Raw genomic sequence first — 17,527 nt, 5'->3', positions numbered from 1 at the left:
ACGCGCCTTGACTGAAATTTAGGAGATAGGCATGCTTCTAAATTTCATTTCAGCAGTTAGCATCTCCACCCTTTGTTGCGTAATTCCTTGAATATATATATATATATATATATATCGATGGCTAAGTTCTAACAACACGTATCTCAAATTCGGCCGGTTTGATACGGGTATCTTAAACAAAGTGAGATAACATTAAAAAATAAAATACAAGCGAAAAACAACTCTTTGTTTGCAAACGAATGCTTCTTTTTCAATTTTATGAACTTTTGGTTTTTAATTTCAGTGCGCAAGTAACAAAAATATTAATCGTTTATTTGCTCTCCTGAAAATCTGCTATTTTGAGATAGGTACGTGTTGTTAGAACTTAGCCATCGATATTTATATAGTGCCTATATTCGAGGGCAACGGTGCCCTCATCCACTTGGTCATAATTAGGAAGCATGTGAAGAGATTTGCGTTCATACCCATTACATTGGCGTCCCACGCATACGCACCGGAACTAATTTTTAAGGTGCCTTTCAACTTTTTCCTTTTACGAGTAAGCGTGCCAATTTCGCCCCATGCCCTATCCCTCTGTGGACAGGGCCCCGTGCCTTGATCGAGGCTCTCATCCCCCCTCTTCCCGCCTCCTCGCCCACAAAAATGTTTGGAACCGAGTGTGGCACTGTGGAGTATCACTGCGCGGTGGTCTCCTCTGGGATTGCGCACGCGTGCCCGTTGACTGCAGCTCCGAAATCGAACACGTCCTGCTCGTCCTGCTGTCCGTCTTCGTCGAGGACGACCATGGGGGACACGCCGTCGTAGAGGCTGGTCCTGGATGCAGACCGTCGGAACATGTCGCGGGAGACGCTGCGTGTGAAACTGAACTGTCGGGTGAGCCTGCGCAGGATTGGCGGTTTGCCGGGCGAGGAGGGCGAGGCGGGCTGCGCGGCGACGGACTCGGCCCTGCGCAGCACGCCCTTGCTCACGACAACACCGCGTGCCTCCAGGAACTCCTGCGTGATGGACGATATGACGGACCAGGCGTGATCTGTGGGGAGAGGTCAGAGATGTGATGAGAGGTCGCTGGATGCCCGCTATCTTTACTTGGAGAGGGTAGGGGAGAATTCTTTCTTGTGTTTTTTGTATCCCTTTGCTCAATTTCCTATTATTTTTTAATTGCCTAAATCGAAAGATTATGACTCCTGGAGTACTATTTTACGCTTTTAGATTTTTAGATGACGATATCTATTATTAGCGTTTAAATGAACAGTGAAAGTTTTCAAGCGCGCGAAAACGCGACGGCTAAGTATGAATGCTGGGAAAAGCCCATATGAGGTCATTCTGGTTCCCTCTGCCGCCATGTAAGGTGACCTTGGGGCGAGGACATGTGCGCTGCTGCTATCCAGGCTGCTAGCAGGTAGCAGAGTACCCTAATATCTGCTAGTGCTTGGCTTAAATAAGGATTATTAATACCTTATCAAGGAAGGAAACTTTCCGACCATAGGCAGTTTTAATAGGTGATTATTAAGACATGTTATCTGAGCTCTGTGCCTCATGCATGCATTGGTAATCTCAGACGATGTAAAACTCCTATCTACTCGTATAGAAACTGGGTCCCTGTGACGTCACGTGGAGTGGCATCTTATGGGCGCCAATCTGGCCTTTTTCAAATGAGGATAAAATTGACCATTGTCATTCGTCTAAACTGGGATTTCTAAAACCAAATAATTTGTATATTATGAATACACTAATGGTGGGTAACGAATCGCAATCAATGCCTTTCGTTTTCTTTGATGAAGGAAACTATTATATAAATTGGGGGCTAAGTAATTCATTTGGGCAAGCGTCAGTTTTTCTGACAGTCGGCTCCCTACGACAATGTATTTGACGCTATGGAATTTACATACGTGACACGCAAGAGACATAAAAAGGTCACGGCATTTTTTTTCGAGGTTTTCTGATAGATGTGATATGCACAATTGGTATTGGTTCCTTTAAAACATGCGTTACCTATTGGATTTATTCTGATTATAAATATGAACAGGATGCATTCTTTACTGAAATTGCCTAAAAGTTTCCTGAAGTGATGATAAAGATAAACTTAGGCATTAGACCGAGGCGTGACTATTTTTAGCGATCAGGAACTGACCCTCCTATCAGGGTCCATTTCAGTGGGCAACTCTACAAGCAAACTAGACGCCATAGATTACATTACTATACGGCGCTCCGCTAGGAAGCAGTAACCTCGGTAACCGCGCATTAAACCGCACTCCAGCTAACGACACTGGTGGCGCAAGGATCGGTAGATGGCAATGCATTTGTCTTTAAATTCTCTTCAAAAATTCAATTTCCGCCGAAAATTTGATTTTTATGCGAGGAAATTTTTTGTTTACATGCGGCATCAAAGGTTTTCCTATCATTTCTCACGGAAGCTACCTATGGATTATTTTATTCCCCCGTCGCAACTCGATGCATTTTTAAGCTGCACAAGTACCTGGTTTCCTTCTATGTTTCAGTGAGGTATATTGGACTCATTCTTACAATTCAAACCTAGTTTTCTAATCGTTGGAAGAGAACCGTTGAAATCCAGTGAGGGCGAGATAGGGAGGGAAAGGCCTTTTCCCCCAGAGTTGGGGACGGTCAACTATCTTTTCAACGAGCGGTCACTCACCTAAATAATCATCAATTCTTATGGTTAAAGCTTGTTTCTTTCCCGTTGTTTCTTTCGTACTCCACAGGGTGTTGAAATTTAAACTAATAACGCATTACGATTCGAAAACCGGGCTTGAATTGTAAGTGTGAGTCCACAATATTATATTGCAACATAAAAGGAAACCAGTTGCATGTGTATCTTAAAAATGCGGCGTGTTTCGATACGGAAATAAAATAATTCAAAGGAAGCTTCCGTGCAAAAAAATGAGAGGACATGAGACGCCGCCCGCCCGCAAAAATATTACCTCTCACAGAAGTGAAATTTTCAGTGAAAATCGTGGAAATAATCGATCTTGATACTTTGACATGCGACTCGACCATCGTCATCACTGGACCACAACAACGCGAACTTATTGTTTTGAAGGGAATACATTTTACTAGTAAATGTACAAATGCGCTTTTCGTTTAAATTATTGGTGATATAACTGAGATTAATTGAATATATATTTACATTAATTTAACGATGACATTCGCCTCGTAGTGTACCTCTTGCGGGCTAATTCGTATGTTAACATGTAGATATCCAAGCGACTGGAGCACCACTATTTTCGGCGACCCGTGTGAATCAATGGAACCGCGGTAGTGGAGAATCCTGAGTACAATATTTATGCAAGAGACTATCTTCACTGACGTTTCGAAGACTGACAGGCTACTAGTTTAGAGAGCCATGGAGACCTGAAGCCTCATGCTTGAAGATGTAATAGTTTAACTCAGTTGATGACCCGATAACATTTGGCATGGTATATTATGGCCGGGTGTCCCAGGAGAAGTTCCTGGTTGGAGGCGTGCGTCATACTCACCGATGTCGTTGTCGGTGGCTGTCTCGGCCACGACGCAGAAGCGAAGGATGTATCTGCCCTTCGACTTGGCTGGGATGATAAAGAGCTTCCCTGAGTCGTTGATGGTGTCCAGCAGGTCCTGGTTGAGCTTGTCCGCCCCTTTCAGCCGGAAGCATACTAGGCCCATCTGTTCGGAGGAGAAGGTCGGTTCCACCGTTACGCTTCAGTGTGCATTTCAAGGCCAAGATTGGAACATTGAGATCCCGCGAGCATATTGCTTCGCAAGGCCTCTAGAAGGGCGGGCAATGAGCGAATATTGATGAGCGAGGCCACGGGTCTCAGCTCTCGTTAAGCATGCACCATTCAACCACTACCTGTGAAAGTACTTATTTAAGTGGACACAGGTGGCCATGACTCACAAACTCTAGGAATACATGAAAATTAGTCTTAGGTTATGTGGTAGAATTTTTTCAATGTATATATTGTTGAATGAAGCGCAAATGTCCACTCATAAAATATTTTTAAGACGACTTCTTTCCATGCATTATCGAGTTTGGACTAGAAAATGGTCCAGTGTGTTGCAATTAACGTCAGTAAATTAACTAAAAGAGTGGAAATTTTAATTTAATTCAACAACGCATGATACAGGAATAGTAGCATGTATATGTTCGATTTTATACCTCTGGGTATAATGTTAGGTTGGTAACATTAAGTTAATAACTAACTAATTGTCAGTAACCAAACTGTCCATGGATGTTTTTATGTTATTCGGACTTTTTATCATTCTCGGGAAGAATGAATGGGCGTTGCTGTTGTATTTCCCTGAGTCTGGGTGCATCAACTGTATTACGGTAGGATCTCTCAAAATATCCTCGGTTCGCCTGCAAACATTGAACTTAAAAGATGGATTACTTCTATTCCTCCCCTATTCCCACTCCTATTCCTTCTTTATATAAAAGACATTGGCGAAGTAGTACACAGTAACCTACGATTATTCGCAGACGACGCTGCAGTTTACAGAGAAATCCGTTCCAGCAAAGATATAGGTGAATTAACGAATGACCTTGCTGCTATCCAAGCGTTGTGCGATGCATATTTAGGAGTTAGTCTCAATAATGATCTATCGTGGGATAAACATATAAAAATAGCCGGTCAAGCTAATCTTAAAATTTTTTTTTAAAGGATATTAGGTAAGTGCGACGACAAAGTGAGAGAAATTAGCTACTTTTCCCTCGTTAGACCACATTTGGAATACGATGCCAGTGTTTGGGACCCTCATGAAAAAGACTTAATTACAGAGTAGGAACGCGTGCAAAGAAGAGCTGCCAGGTATGTGAAAGGTCGTTACGATAGTCTTGTTAGTGTAACTGACCTCTTAGATAAACTCGGATGGAAATCTCTGTCGGACCGTAGATTGAAAAATAGACTAAACACCTTTTAGATAAATTCAAGAGCAGTGTCTTTCCTGACGAAGCTAACCATATCTTACGGACGCCAACATACTACGGAAGACCAGATCATATAAATAAAATAAGAGAGATAGATTGTAGAACAGACAGATTCCGAATGTCATTTTTTCCACGATCAATAAGAGATTATAACGGCAGCAAAAGAACTCGTAAATAGATTGCATGACTTGTAGTGTAGCCTACTAACCTATGTAAAACTTACTGCATGTTTCTGAATTCAATTATTAATTTTAACAGCATATAGTAGTATAGTTTGTTAGTATACGGGACGTTTTTGGACGGTGTGGTGTGCATGTGGGAGTCCAAATGCATGCTGCATGCTGGTGATGGATCACCCCCTGCCAAACACCCTAGAGGTAGCTCGCAGGGTATTATGTAGATGTAGATGAATGTAGTAAAATTTTTGTTTCGATGGAGGACTGAAGCATTGGTAAATACAAATGATGACCATAGAAAAACATTAAGAGTTGATTGGTCGGCGGTCATACTGAGAGCAAGTGTCGAACACCAATTACGGGAATATGATTGCTTGCAAGGCTTGGTGATGAAGGATTTCCAAAATGATGGTCGTGAATTCCTCGATGTTGACAATGCTGCACTGCCTTCGATTTTTGAAGTTGTGACACTTCAACAGGGTGGTTTCCTATTACTTTTTTATTGCCTTTATCGAAAGATTATTACTCCTGGAATGCGTATTTCATGCTTTTAAAAATTTTAAATGACGATATCTATTTTTAGCGATTAAATGAACAGTGATCATTTTCAAGCACGCGAAAACGCGACGGCTAAGTATGAATGCTGGGGAAACACCGTGTGTCGTCATTCTGGTTTCCGCTGTCGCCGTGTGAGGTGACCTTGGGGCGAGGCTTTGAGCGCTGATACGACGCAGGATGCTAGCAGGTAGCAGAGTACCCAGCTAGCTGGTAGCGCTTGGCTTAAAGAAGGATTATTAATACCTTATCAAAAGAAGGAAACTTTCCGACCATAGGCAGTTTTAATAGGTGATTATTAAGACATGTTACCTGAGCTATGTGCCTCATACATGCATTGGTAATCTCAGACGATGTAAAACTCCTATCTACTCGTATAGAAACTAGGTCCCTGTGACGTCACGTGGAGTGGCATCGCATGAGCGCCAATCTGGCCTTTTTCAAATGAGGACCATTCCCATTCGTCTAAACCGGTATTTCTAAAACCAAATAATTTGTATATCATGAACACACTAACGGTGGGTAACGAATCGCAATCAATGCCTTTCGTTTTCTTTGATGTAGAAAACTACCCTATACTTATGAATCCAGCTTGATGAGTATTATACTCTCCCTCAAGCACAGCGGTTATTTCACGCAAGAGACGGATAGGATGTTTTGCTCTCTAGAGGGTTCTTGTGATGGACTAGGTATCGCATATAACGGACCATACAAATCTCACCTCCCTCTTCAACAATCCTAATACTTATGACAAATGCCCTAACGGCCTCTGTGCAGTCTATGGTTCGTAGGAGAAGGCAAACTCCCCCTCCACGCCGTGGAAATGAATTTTATGCTCTGGTGTTTGTAAGGATGCGTTGCCTCCGCAACAATCTACCTTCATAAAATTGAAGCAGGCATTCAAGGGAATCACCGTGAACCTATTCTGGTTTAATTGACTTTGTCTACAAGGTGGATGAGATAGTGAACTCACCTTGACCTCGTTGCAGACCTCGAACCTCGGATCATCCCTGACCAGTTTCTCGAACCTCTTGGCCAGCTTGCAGTGGTTTCGGATGTAGGCCCTGAGGCCCTCGAGGCCGTAACTGCGCATGACGAACCACAGCTTGAGCGCTCGGAACCTCCTGCTGAGGGGGATTCCCCAGTGACGGTAGTCGATGACCTCGCTGGCGTGGCTGTGCTGCAGGTACAGTGGGTCGACGACCATGGCGCGTGTGAACTTGAAGCGGTCGTCCACCCACAGGGTCGAGCAGTCGAAGTTGGTGAGCAGCCACTTGTTGGGGTTGGTGTTGAAGGAGTTGGCGTACTCGATGCCGTCGAACAGCGGCTTGAACTCGGGGCAGATCATGGCGTTCCCGGCGTAGGCGCCGTCCACGTGCATCCAGGCGCCGAAGCGGCGACAGATGGGCCCGAGCGCGGCCAGGGGGTCGAAGGAGCAGGTGCCAGTGGAGCCGAAGGTGGCCGAGAAGAAGAATGGACACAGGCCGTCGTCTGCGTCTTCCTCCATTGCCTGAAATCCAAAGAGGATCATGAGCTCACGAATCATTCAAAGTCTTCTTTCATTCAGGAGAGGGGCAGTCGTTGTAGGATGCATGGTAAGTATAACTTTTTATACCCTCCTGTGACAGACAAATTTAGTTCATGGGTCGCCTATGGGACTAGTTGGACATAAAAAATTTAGAATTCACATTGACCAGTTAAGCATCCAGTTTAGCGCAGAGTTTCGCGTTTTATAATGTGAGCCCTCTCTTCTGGGCCCAGATTTAAGCTAATGGCTTTTTGCTAAACTTTATATATCTGAGTAAATGACCCAAAACCGATTGGAATATGGTATAAAATATGTAACACTGGCTGAATTGGCATTGGCTCCTACCTACGTGGGGAAGTAACTCCTAATGTGCCTAGCAAACGTTTGTCTAAAGTTAGCCAGAAAATAAATATGATTCAGGAACTGCCATAGAGCTGGGTCCAACTCCATTGCCCACAACGTTTCGGCTAAAAACTCGAACATCTAAACGTTTGCAGCGACGAAGTTATGGACCCGGCTGTGAAGGTGAGCCTTTTTCAGTGGTGCCTTGACTGTTGAATACTGTGATCTCGAAGGTGTCCTAAGACTTGCAAGGCACCCCGGGTGTGTGGTACTGACCTTGGACAGCTGTCCGGCGCTGAGCGAGTGTCCGTCCTCCGGTTCGAGGATTCGCAGCTTGACGAGGCAGATCTTGGCGGCCTTCTCGACACACGCGTGCGCCTCCTGCGAGCAGTAGGCAATCAGCTTGGGCAGCAGGTGTCCGTCTTCCGGACCCTCGTCCTCCTCACACTCCTGCTGCACCTTCTGCTGCTCACCGCCCTTCTTCGCCACCTCTTCTTCGCGCAATCGCCTCAGGGCCTCTGCCCTCGCGGCAAGCATCGTCGTCAGAATGCAGTCACTAGCTGAGCCCTGGAATCGGGGCGACACAATAATAATGGCGAGGGGAGTGAGAGCGAACAAGCTATGGGGGGGGGGATATTTTATTTCATTTTAACCCGGAAAGTTTGCTGAGTCATTACACCCGGATATCAAGCAAATCCACCAAGTAAGACCTGACCCATCAAGTTAAGGAATCGAATCCTTTCCTGATCTGTCATGGTCACCCCAAAAAGGCGCCTCGTAAAAATAATGGGCGCTTCTGCTTCCGTCAGAACGACGGCTACAACTGCGGTCAGAACTATGGAACGTGTAGAAACATTTTTAACCACTATGTCAGTGATTCAACCAAGGGAAAGTGAGTTCAAAGCAAGGGAAATGAGTGACATGGGCGCGGAATTCCGAGTGGTTGAATCTCGTATTACAGCCATGGAATCCTTTAGAAAGCACTTACTCGCAATCCCTGCCCAGGTCCGTCTATGAAGGGACAGCATTCATTTTTTAAATTGCATTTGAGGCAAATGACATATTTCAAAAGCTAGAATTGAAATTCTCTGGCGAGATTCGATGCTACCTGTCCACCCGCAACCACCGCTCTCACGCGCACTGCGCAGTGCAACAAGCTTTCGCGGGAGCTGGGTCCTCCGTCCCTCACTCACCTGGATGACACCGCCGCCCTTTGACCCTTCAGCATCGTTGAGAAACTTGTCCGGCAGGCCTATGGCTTGCCCTGGAATTGAAAGGAAGGATTCACAGTTATTATGCGCACTCTTCATGCCGAGGCATTACATTAGAGCCGGAAATTACGTATGATTGTGTGGTGCCCGCGAGAGTTTATTGGCAGCATAAAGTAAACTAGAAACTGTAAAAACCGTCTCCTTATGACGGGTCATATTCAAAAGGCCCGCTCCAATTTGCTGAAATCCCCAGCAACGAAAGGCCCGAGCCAAAATCCGTGCGGCCTTGTGTCCTCAGGGGGTTTTGTCACTGGGCCTTATGTCGGTAACCCCTCCTTGACAATCAACAATGTGCCAACTATGACGTATGATTTTGTAACGCACAAAACTCAGAAATACATCAAGCATAGTACATCGTAATAGAAAATACGCTTTTTAATTTACAGTTCTTGATCGCCTTGTGGAAAAGAATTTTAGCAATGGTAATTGTTTTGTTCTTTGTTTTTTTAAATGCTAGAAATTCCAACAGGTTATCAATACCCCAGAAGATATGTATTAAAATTTTTTCGATCTTCAAGTGAGTGGACTCCAATAATATATGACAGTCGAGATATTCATATTTCGTGAAAGAGCATAAGTCAGTTTGACGGAAATTTCTTCGAGCTGTAGTACTTATTGCCAATATATTGTCCACCAGAGGGGTAACTTTACCAGCTTCTTAAGATGATCTTGCATAAAATGATTGAAGGAGAATAAATGAAGACTCACCGAACCAATCCATGACGATTTGCTCCAGCTCCTGGCAGGCGGGACTCGCGACCTGTTTTCAACGGAAGAATTATAAGAATTAGCGGGTGGCACTACTGCTGCGACATCTTGATGGATACATATCCTGATTTCTGAAAAATATCGAATATGCTCTAATGATCGAATTTTTCTTTCAATTCCAAAAGTTAGAAAATTCATTTATTAGTAAATTGAAAAGGCTAATATCATTTTTGCTAAAATAAAAATTTGTATACTTTATTTCGGATTGGAAACCGTCTAAGTTTAAGAAAAGATGACTGATGTTTCGCAAATGTACACACATCAAAAAGTTACGACTGTGCATTCAAATGAAGATTGGAGCCAGACTGAAAAAAGCACTGGATTTGACCGATTTATTGAAAATTGGAGAGGTTTTTTGAAACTCAATGGTTGTTGTTGATGAAAGAACTGCGCATAATTAAATAATATGACATTTTCATGCTCGCATGGCTTGTGGTGTTTAATGAAGAGTAGCCTCAGGCGAGAAGTAATCAATCACAGTGCTACAGAAACATTACATCTCCCCACTTTTATCCAGACGGCATACGCGAAGAAATACTCTTCGAATGGTATTCTTAATGTAGCACATTTCAGTAAGGTGTACTACCTTACGTCATGTCGCACGCCTCATTTTATGCACCTATTCAGTTTCATTTCAAGTATTTATGCCCTAGTGAAAGCATTCGTGTAATTTAATATTGTATTTAAGGCAATTTTTGGCGTAGTTCGAGAATCATATACAATTATATATACTTCGGCTTACTTTATTGGCCACTTTTTCATTACAGTCTGTACACCGCAGGGTGGTGCACGGGCACGCCAGCTACCTGTGTCGGTTCCATGAGTTTTTTTGGTCGGTCCTTTCCTCCCCTCCTTTGCTCGCGGACCGACTCAGGGAGCTGGCAGCCCCGTTTGCCACCCTACCGTATACAGATTATAAAAAATGTATGCATTATTGTATCCTATGGAAATAATTACAAGAAAATGATGAATAAAAACATTCCGATGGGCCTGTTTCTTTGAACGACGTGGTAATATTGTAGAAAGAATGGTATATAACGCCCATGGAATGATAACTATGATGATTGTCATGGAGACATGTGCCACATTAACCAAATATTTACGATTAAGTTTAATTTATTTTAATTATTTAATAATTAGTACGAATTTCGAACAGATGACAATCGAAATTGGGATGTTCCGTCCACGGAGGCCACTCACCCAGGAGAATCCGATGACGCCAAGCCCATCGGAGAGCATGTCACCCAGGATGGAAGGGTAGGAGTTGCCCGATGGGAAGTAGGCGTGGAAATGTGGGTGCTGCCAGTGGGTCACCTGCGGAGGAAAAGAGAAGCTTATTCACGAAGCCATTCAGCCCAAAAAAAAGAATCACAGTACCTTCAAGGGCGTACCCATGATCATAACTAGGGGGGGGCAAGCCATGGTCTAGGGAGGGTGCAAACCAAGTTGTGACATTTTAGCATGGAAAAGATGAATGAAACCAACATTTGAAGAAAAGTATAACAGCGCTTTATTAGTTTATGAGATTATTTCCTTGAAAAAAATGTTTTATTTTAGCTACATATCTATATACGTATCATTTTTCGTGGGTTTAAAGAAAATTTGTTGAATACTGTCGTTTCAATTCAGTATGATTTTGCTTAAAGACTTTGCGATTTTTGCACCTGCCCTCTGCCAACCTGCCCTTGTGTTGTCAGCAAAAATTAGAGCAAAGTGTACGTGAATTAACGGCGAAATTAGCGTTTGCTCAGGTCGATTTTGAATTAGCTGGGAATAAGCGTGAAACTTTGGACCAAGCAGTGTCGTATTCAAGTGTTTTCATGCGCTTTCATCAGTATTTTGTTATTTATTACTGCGAATCATAAAAGAACCGTTGCACGCCGTTGGAAGTATTTCCTATGTGTATAATGTTCGTTTTGGGGAAAAGTAGTCGTTATATGTTATGTTTGAAAGACTTATTGAAATTGAAACATTTGTGTTTGAAATAGTAAATTAATGAATGTGCAGGGCCGGATGTGGGTGGGCGGGGGCGGTGGGAGGCTCACCCTTTCAAGGTGTTGCAATTTGTATGGCAGTGACAGGAAATGAAAGGAACACAATTTCCAGCAAAGTTTTTTTATCAGCAGCGTTACCAATTTATTAACGTCAATGTTGACAGCTATACGTTAGCCGAAAAACAAACCAGCTTGACTTTGATTCCCCTCATACACTATGTTTTAATTCTCTTTTTGTGAGATTTACCCCCACATGTATTGGCGGGAGGCTCATGCTTGTTGGCTGGCCCTGTGCCAATGGCATAATTGTTCTCTCGTTAGTTACGTTGTATGTCTTGGTGGAGGTTTTTCCTCACGTGTTTACGGGCAGGTGGGAAGAGTTTCTTGTGTGAGGGCTAACGTTTGAAACCAGGACTGTTTTGACGACGTTTCATCACATGGTTTACTCTTTTTTGAAATCGAACAAGCGGTCTTTGAGATATTGATCTTTAAACTCAGGTGACAGAATTTTGCAATGCCACAATAATTGATTGAATCACAAGTGACCTCGCTCTAACCTCTCATTGAGTCAGAGCAATCTTTAATTGAGCTAAGTTAATGGCTAAATCTGTTTACAAACGGAAAGGCCGATTCAAAACCACTATTATAACCCTCCATTTGAAGAATGATGAGGGAGAATTCAGACCAAATATTATGAAAAAATCCAACCAGAGGTTGAAAATTGAGCCGTGCCTCACTCAACGCTATCTGTCGAGCAGCTTGGCGGGTGGTGAAATCCTCCGCCAATAGGAAATGGCATCCGGTCAGCAGGGGCCCTAACACTGGTGATGGAAAATGGGGCCAAGCTTATATAAAGGAATGCTTTTCCGCAAGCGGTATGCATTGTTTTGCTAAATCTCTTGTCGAGTGTTTGGCCGTGAGGAGAGCTGCTCCCGGGAGGAGACCGAAGGCACCTTTTTTTGACCACCACTACCTCTTACTGCCAAGGTAACATCCCTGTTTCCTACCTCGCCTTTTCCCCGAGTCATTAATTGGTATCGTCCCCACCACAGTTCAGTAAGGTGATTTTTTTGTTATTCGACCGCTTTTGCTTGTTATTGAATTTTTCGATACTCTGTTCAACCGTGCCCTTTTAATGTTTTCAGCTTTACACTCCTCCGCACCCCCCGCCCCACGGGCCTCCAAGTACGTTTCAAAATAAAATATGGGTTAAAGTTGGTGGAGGTGATAAAGTATTTCCACTATTTCCGGAAAGAAAAAGGAAATATATTTGATCATAAAAACTCAATATTAAAATTTTAACCCCAGTACGCTTCGTAATCTAATTGTTGCAAAAGTCATCCCGGGATGTCTTGAGCAGTAAACATGAAGTTTTGCAATCGTGGTATTACATATTATCTTATGGGAATTCCTAACGGCTTACGATGCCAAATTAAGACGAGTAAGAACAGTTCGAAGGAAAGCTGTATCGCGACGGTGGCTTAAGTACATATCTTACATTATTCATATCTACATAATACTTGCTAGACAGTCAGTAAGTCGTTGGCGATGCATGAATGAATGGCTCTCCTCACTCACCCCTTGCATGATTTTGGTCTCAATGTCGGACATGATGTTGTCCCAGGCCTCGGGCTCCTCGGGGGCCTCTCTGGGGATCAGGCGCTTGAGGTATCCAGGTTTGACTCCCGGCGTCACCTTCCTCGTGCCCACCGTCTGCATGTAGTCGCAGATGTAGTCCACCATCTCCTTGCCCGCGCGACGGAACTCCTCCGCGTCCATCGTTCCCCTTTATCTGCAAAAGAAACAAACACGCAAAAGATAGAATCTTCCTATGTTGAAGCTCTTCTTGATTCTACGCTAAAAAATAAATTCTCAGTGAAATCTCGCGAAGTACATCTCAAGTTTACATTTGTAGTCAGCTCGGTAATGAAACACCCAGACGCGTAAAACTTAGTAATGGGAACTCAACATGGATTCAGGAAAAGCAGATCGTGCGAAACTCAGAGTCTCAGGGGAAGACAACATTCCAGTAAACGCGATTTTTCTTGATTTCAAAAAGGCATTTGATAAAGTACCCCACGGAAAGTTAATAATAAAACTGAAATCTTACGGTCTAGACGAAGATGTCATTTCCTGGATAAGAGAATTTTTGAGCGACCGTGTCCAAAGAGTAGTATTAGACGGTGCAGTCTCCAATGAGGTTAAAGTCACTTCTGGCGTTCCTCAGGGTAGTGTTATAGGCCCACTCCTATTCCTTCTTTATATAAACGACATTGGGGAAGTAGTAGACAGTAAGTTACGATTATTTGCAGACGACGCTGTAGTTTACAGAGAAATCCGTTCCAGCAAATATATAGATGAACTAACGAAAGACCTTGCTGCTATCCTAGCTTGGTGTGATGCTTGGCAGTTAGAATTAAATTTGAAAAAAAATGCGTCGTAATGAATTTCTGGAGGAAGAACAACTCCCTACAACGTAGCTATATAATTCGGGGTACCCAATTAGAGACTGTTGAATCCGTGAAATATCTAGGAGTTAGACTCAATAATGATCTATCGTGGAATAAACATATTCGAGAAATAACCGATCAAGCTAATCGTAAAATGGGTTTTATTAAAAGAATATTAGGAAAGTGCGACGACAAAGTGAGAGAAATTAGCTACTTTTCCCTCGTTAGACCACATTTGGAATACGATGCCGGTGTTTGGGACCCTCATGAAAAAGACTTAATTACAGAGTTAGAACGCGTGCAAAGAAGAGCTGCCAGGTATGTGAAAGGTCGTTACGATAGTCTTGTTAGTGTAACTGACCTCTTAGATAAACTCGGATGGGAATCTCTGTCGGACCGTAGATTGAAAAATAGACTAAACATTTTAGATAAATTCAAGAGCAGTGTTTTTTCTGACGAAGTTAACCATATCTTACGGACGCCAACATACTACGGAAGATCAGATCATATAAATAAAATAAGAGAGATAGATTGTAGAACAGACAGATTCCGAATGTCATTTTTTCCACGACCAATAAGAGATCTTAACGGCAGCAATAGAACTCGTAAATAGATTGCATGACTTGTAGTGTAGCCTACTAACCTATGTAAAAATTAATGCATGTTTCTTAATTCTATTATTATTTCTAACAGCATATGGTAGTTTAGTTTGTTAGTATACGGGACGTTTTTTGGACGGTGTGGTGTGCATGTGGGAGTTCAAATGCATTCTGCATGCTGGTGATTGATTACCCCCTGCCAAACACCCTAGAGGTGGCTCGCAGGGTATAATGTAGATATAGATGAAATTCATCAACCCCCGGTTTTATTGCTGTTATCGCCACCCAGATTGGAAAGCTATAATTGACGTAAGGCATCATTTTGCAGATTGTAAGTGTACCTATTACTACAGTTATCACTGTGCGCTCCAAGAGTATTGAATAAAATATATTGAATAACTTCGTCAACAAAGCGCAAGTTCTGTGATGTGCAGCCCCTATGTTGTTTAGGGACTAAAGATATATCAGCAAACTGAAGTAATACCAACAAAATAAAATATTGTAATTGCATAATAAAATATTGCAGTTAACACACCAAAATACATAATGTTTAGACGGGAGGTACCCAATCATCATCTTCAAATAATGACTACCATCTGAGACTTACGGTACTGTTGAAACATGTTTTCTGACGAAAGGGTTATTCCAGTAGAAGGCATTTTTACTCGTCCTCCATGAAATGACATTTAATTTGAATTCCTAATTCACTGTCATTTTTTAGAAGATGATGAATCCGTTAAGCATGTAGCTCATGTTTTATATCAACGTAAATCGCCTCTATGATGCACCAATCCCGTTTCTTCAAATGCGTTTAATGTGCTTTGTCGCAGTTTTTGCACAATGACACCAAGCAGGTATAAAATTCAGGGTTTTTACATGCCAATTCGTACGACATCGATAGAAACGATTGAAAATATAATATTGATTCCTGAGAGCACGTATGATGATATTTATTCCACTGGAATTATGTGCATTAACACCTGCGATTATTTAAAGATGTAAATCCGTGTGCTAGGGATATTCACGCTAAAAACTATGAATACGAATTCTCATAACTGAGCAACCGTGGCAGATAATGAGATGAAATTACTTTCTCTATGCGTGAATGTGAATATAAATCCAGTGTCGGCAATCGCTGAGGGCCCGAGCTCAGAGGGCACCCACAGCGTCTGCATCTGGGACGTACTACGTAGGTATATGAAAGGTGCAATAAGAAAGACTCAGATTACACGAAACAATTATTTTGTGCAATTATAATATTCTACGTTTTCATTTGGTGATCATTTACAAAAAACTCACCGTGAAAATAATATATAAATGTAATAAATGAAATAAATGTGTCAGGAGAAGATAAAGTTTTTTTGAAAGGGTTACACGAAAGGGTTATTTTAGTTTTTTATGCTTCAGTGCAATTCCAAGGAAAAAATTCAATTAATAGATAATAAAAATAATATTCATTATTAAATATCATAAACTGCAAAATTCTCACTTTTCATCGTATTGTTTCTAACGAAAACATTATTTTTAAAATTAATTATGATCTAGTTTGTAAGAGCTAGAAAAATGTCGAAATCTGTTTCCGGGAATGCAATTTCCTAAAAATTTCCGGGGGAGGAGCCCTGTAAGGAAGATATGCCTCCAATACCGCCCCCTTATAATTCCCATCTCATCTAGTTAACCACATTTATTTCAAACCGGTATGCTGGTCATTACCGATTGGCTGACTATAGTAAATGGCTCTAACAGCGTGGTCTTCCCAGGGCTACCACCTTGCCTCTCCCAGGGCTACCACCTTATCGTGGTGGAGAGGTTTGAGTGCCCCAATGACCCGGAGAGCTAAGCTGGCGGGAGCGTATGCTCCTGGTAGGGCCACCCAAGCCAGACAGGTCGAAGGGTAGGGGACTGACTAAGTGTAGCCCACTGGTCCTCCAGGTTGGGGGTTGTGCGACAGGCCGGTAACCTGCCCATGTAAAACCCTCTTTAACTCATAAGCTTCACAGAGAGCCTCGGAATAGGTTAGGATTCAACAGACGACTAGGCAAAAGTAAGGACATGAATACGGGTATAACGGATATATTAAACATAGCCACATGGAATGTACAAGGCTTAGGCAATCACGAGTTAGAACTTAACAACACCCTTAAAGAATACAAAGTGAATATGGCGGTCATCACTGAAACAAAGAAGAAACTCAAAGGGACAAAAGACTTGGAAGATTACGTAATGATATACAGTGGAGTTGATCAGAATATAAGAGCACGTTGTGGAGTGAGTGTTTTAATAGACAAAAAATGGAAAAATAATATCAGGGAATACACTTTCATGAACGAAAGAATAATAACGGTGCGACTCAAATTTGATAGGGGTTATTTAACAATACTTGGAACATATGCACCTGAAGATGGGAAAAAGGAAGAAACGGAGATTTTCTATGAGCAACTGCAAAAAGAAATAGGGAAGTTAAATAACAGGGACTACTTAATAATAGCTGGTGATCTTAACGCTAGAATTGGGAAAGAGCCAATTCCACAATTGATTGGAGTACATGGAGAAGACCATCTGAACCAAAATGGAAGTAAATTAAGAGAATTTATAACTTTCAACGAATTAAAAGTAACAAACACATTTTTCAAGAAAAAAGATATCAATAAATTCACCTGGTCAGCCAGGGGTCACCGATCCCTAATTGATTACATAATTGTTAACCGAAAATTAGCCTTGAGGATAACTGATACACATGTATATAGAGGAGCAAATATATGCACCGATCATTTCCTTGTTAAGGCAAAAATACAACTAAGGGCAAGGTGGAAAAAGCATAATACGGAAAATAAACAATGTCAAGTAAAGAAAATCTTCAAAACATACCTTTTGAAAGAGAGTAGTATTCGAAAACTGTACCAACACAGGATTACACAACTGC

The 17,527-nt window shown here is 42.2% G+C and overlaps 1 protein-coding gene across 1 annotated transcript in view; it reads right to left on the bottom strand.

Moving 5' to 3' along the window:
• Window positions 1-347: 347 nt before the first annotated feature.
• LOC124159576 (aromatic-L-amino-acid decarboxylase-like) overlaps window positions 348-17,527 on the bottom strand; it is a 38,302-nt gene continuing 21,122 nt past the window's right edge. Inside the window, exons 2-9 of the mRNA XM_046535474.1 lie at window positions 13,134-13,347; window positions 10,762-10,875; window positions 9,502-9,553; window positions 8,716-8,786; window positions 7,799-8,089; window positions 6,626-7,162; window positions 3,495-3,660; window positions 348-1,030 (exon numbers count right to left, since the gene is read on the bottom strand). Of these exons, the coding sequence (XP_046391430.1) occupies window positions 675-1,030; window positions 3,495-3,660; window positions 6,626-7,162; window positions 7,799-8,089; window positions 8,716-8,786; window positions 9,502-9,553; window positions 10,762-10,875; window positions 13,134-13,334 (1,788 nt within the window). The 5' untranslated portion in view covers window positions 13,335-13,347 and the 3' untranslated portion in view covers window positions 348-674. The remainder of the gene's footprint in view (window positions 1,031-3,494; window positions 3,661-6,625; window positions 7,163-7,798; window positions 8,090-8,715; window positions 8,787-9,501; window positions 9,554-10,761; window positions 10,876-13,133; window positions 13,348-17,527) is intronic.

The sequence above is a fragment of the Ischnura elegans genome, chromosome 5 (genome assembly GCF_921293095.1).
Source record: "Ischnura elegans chromosome 5, ioIscEleg1.1, whole genome shotgun sequence".
NCBI lineage: Eukaryota > Metazoa > Arthropoda > Insecta > Odonata > Coenagrionidae > Ischnura > Ischnura elegans.
Note: the sequence above shows the minus strand (reverse complement) of the source record. Positions and strands in the feature narration are given on the sequence as shown.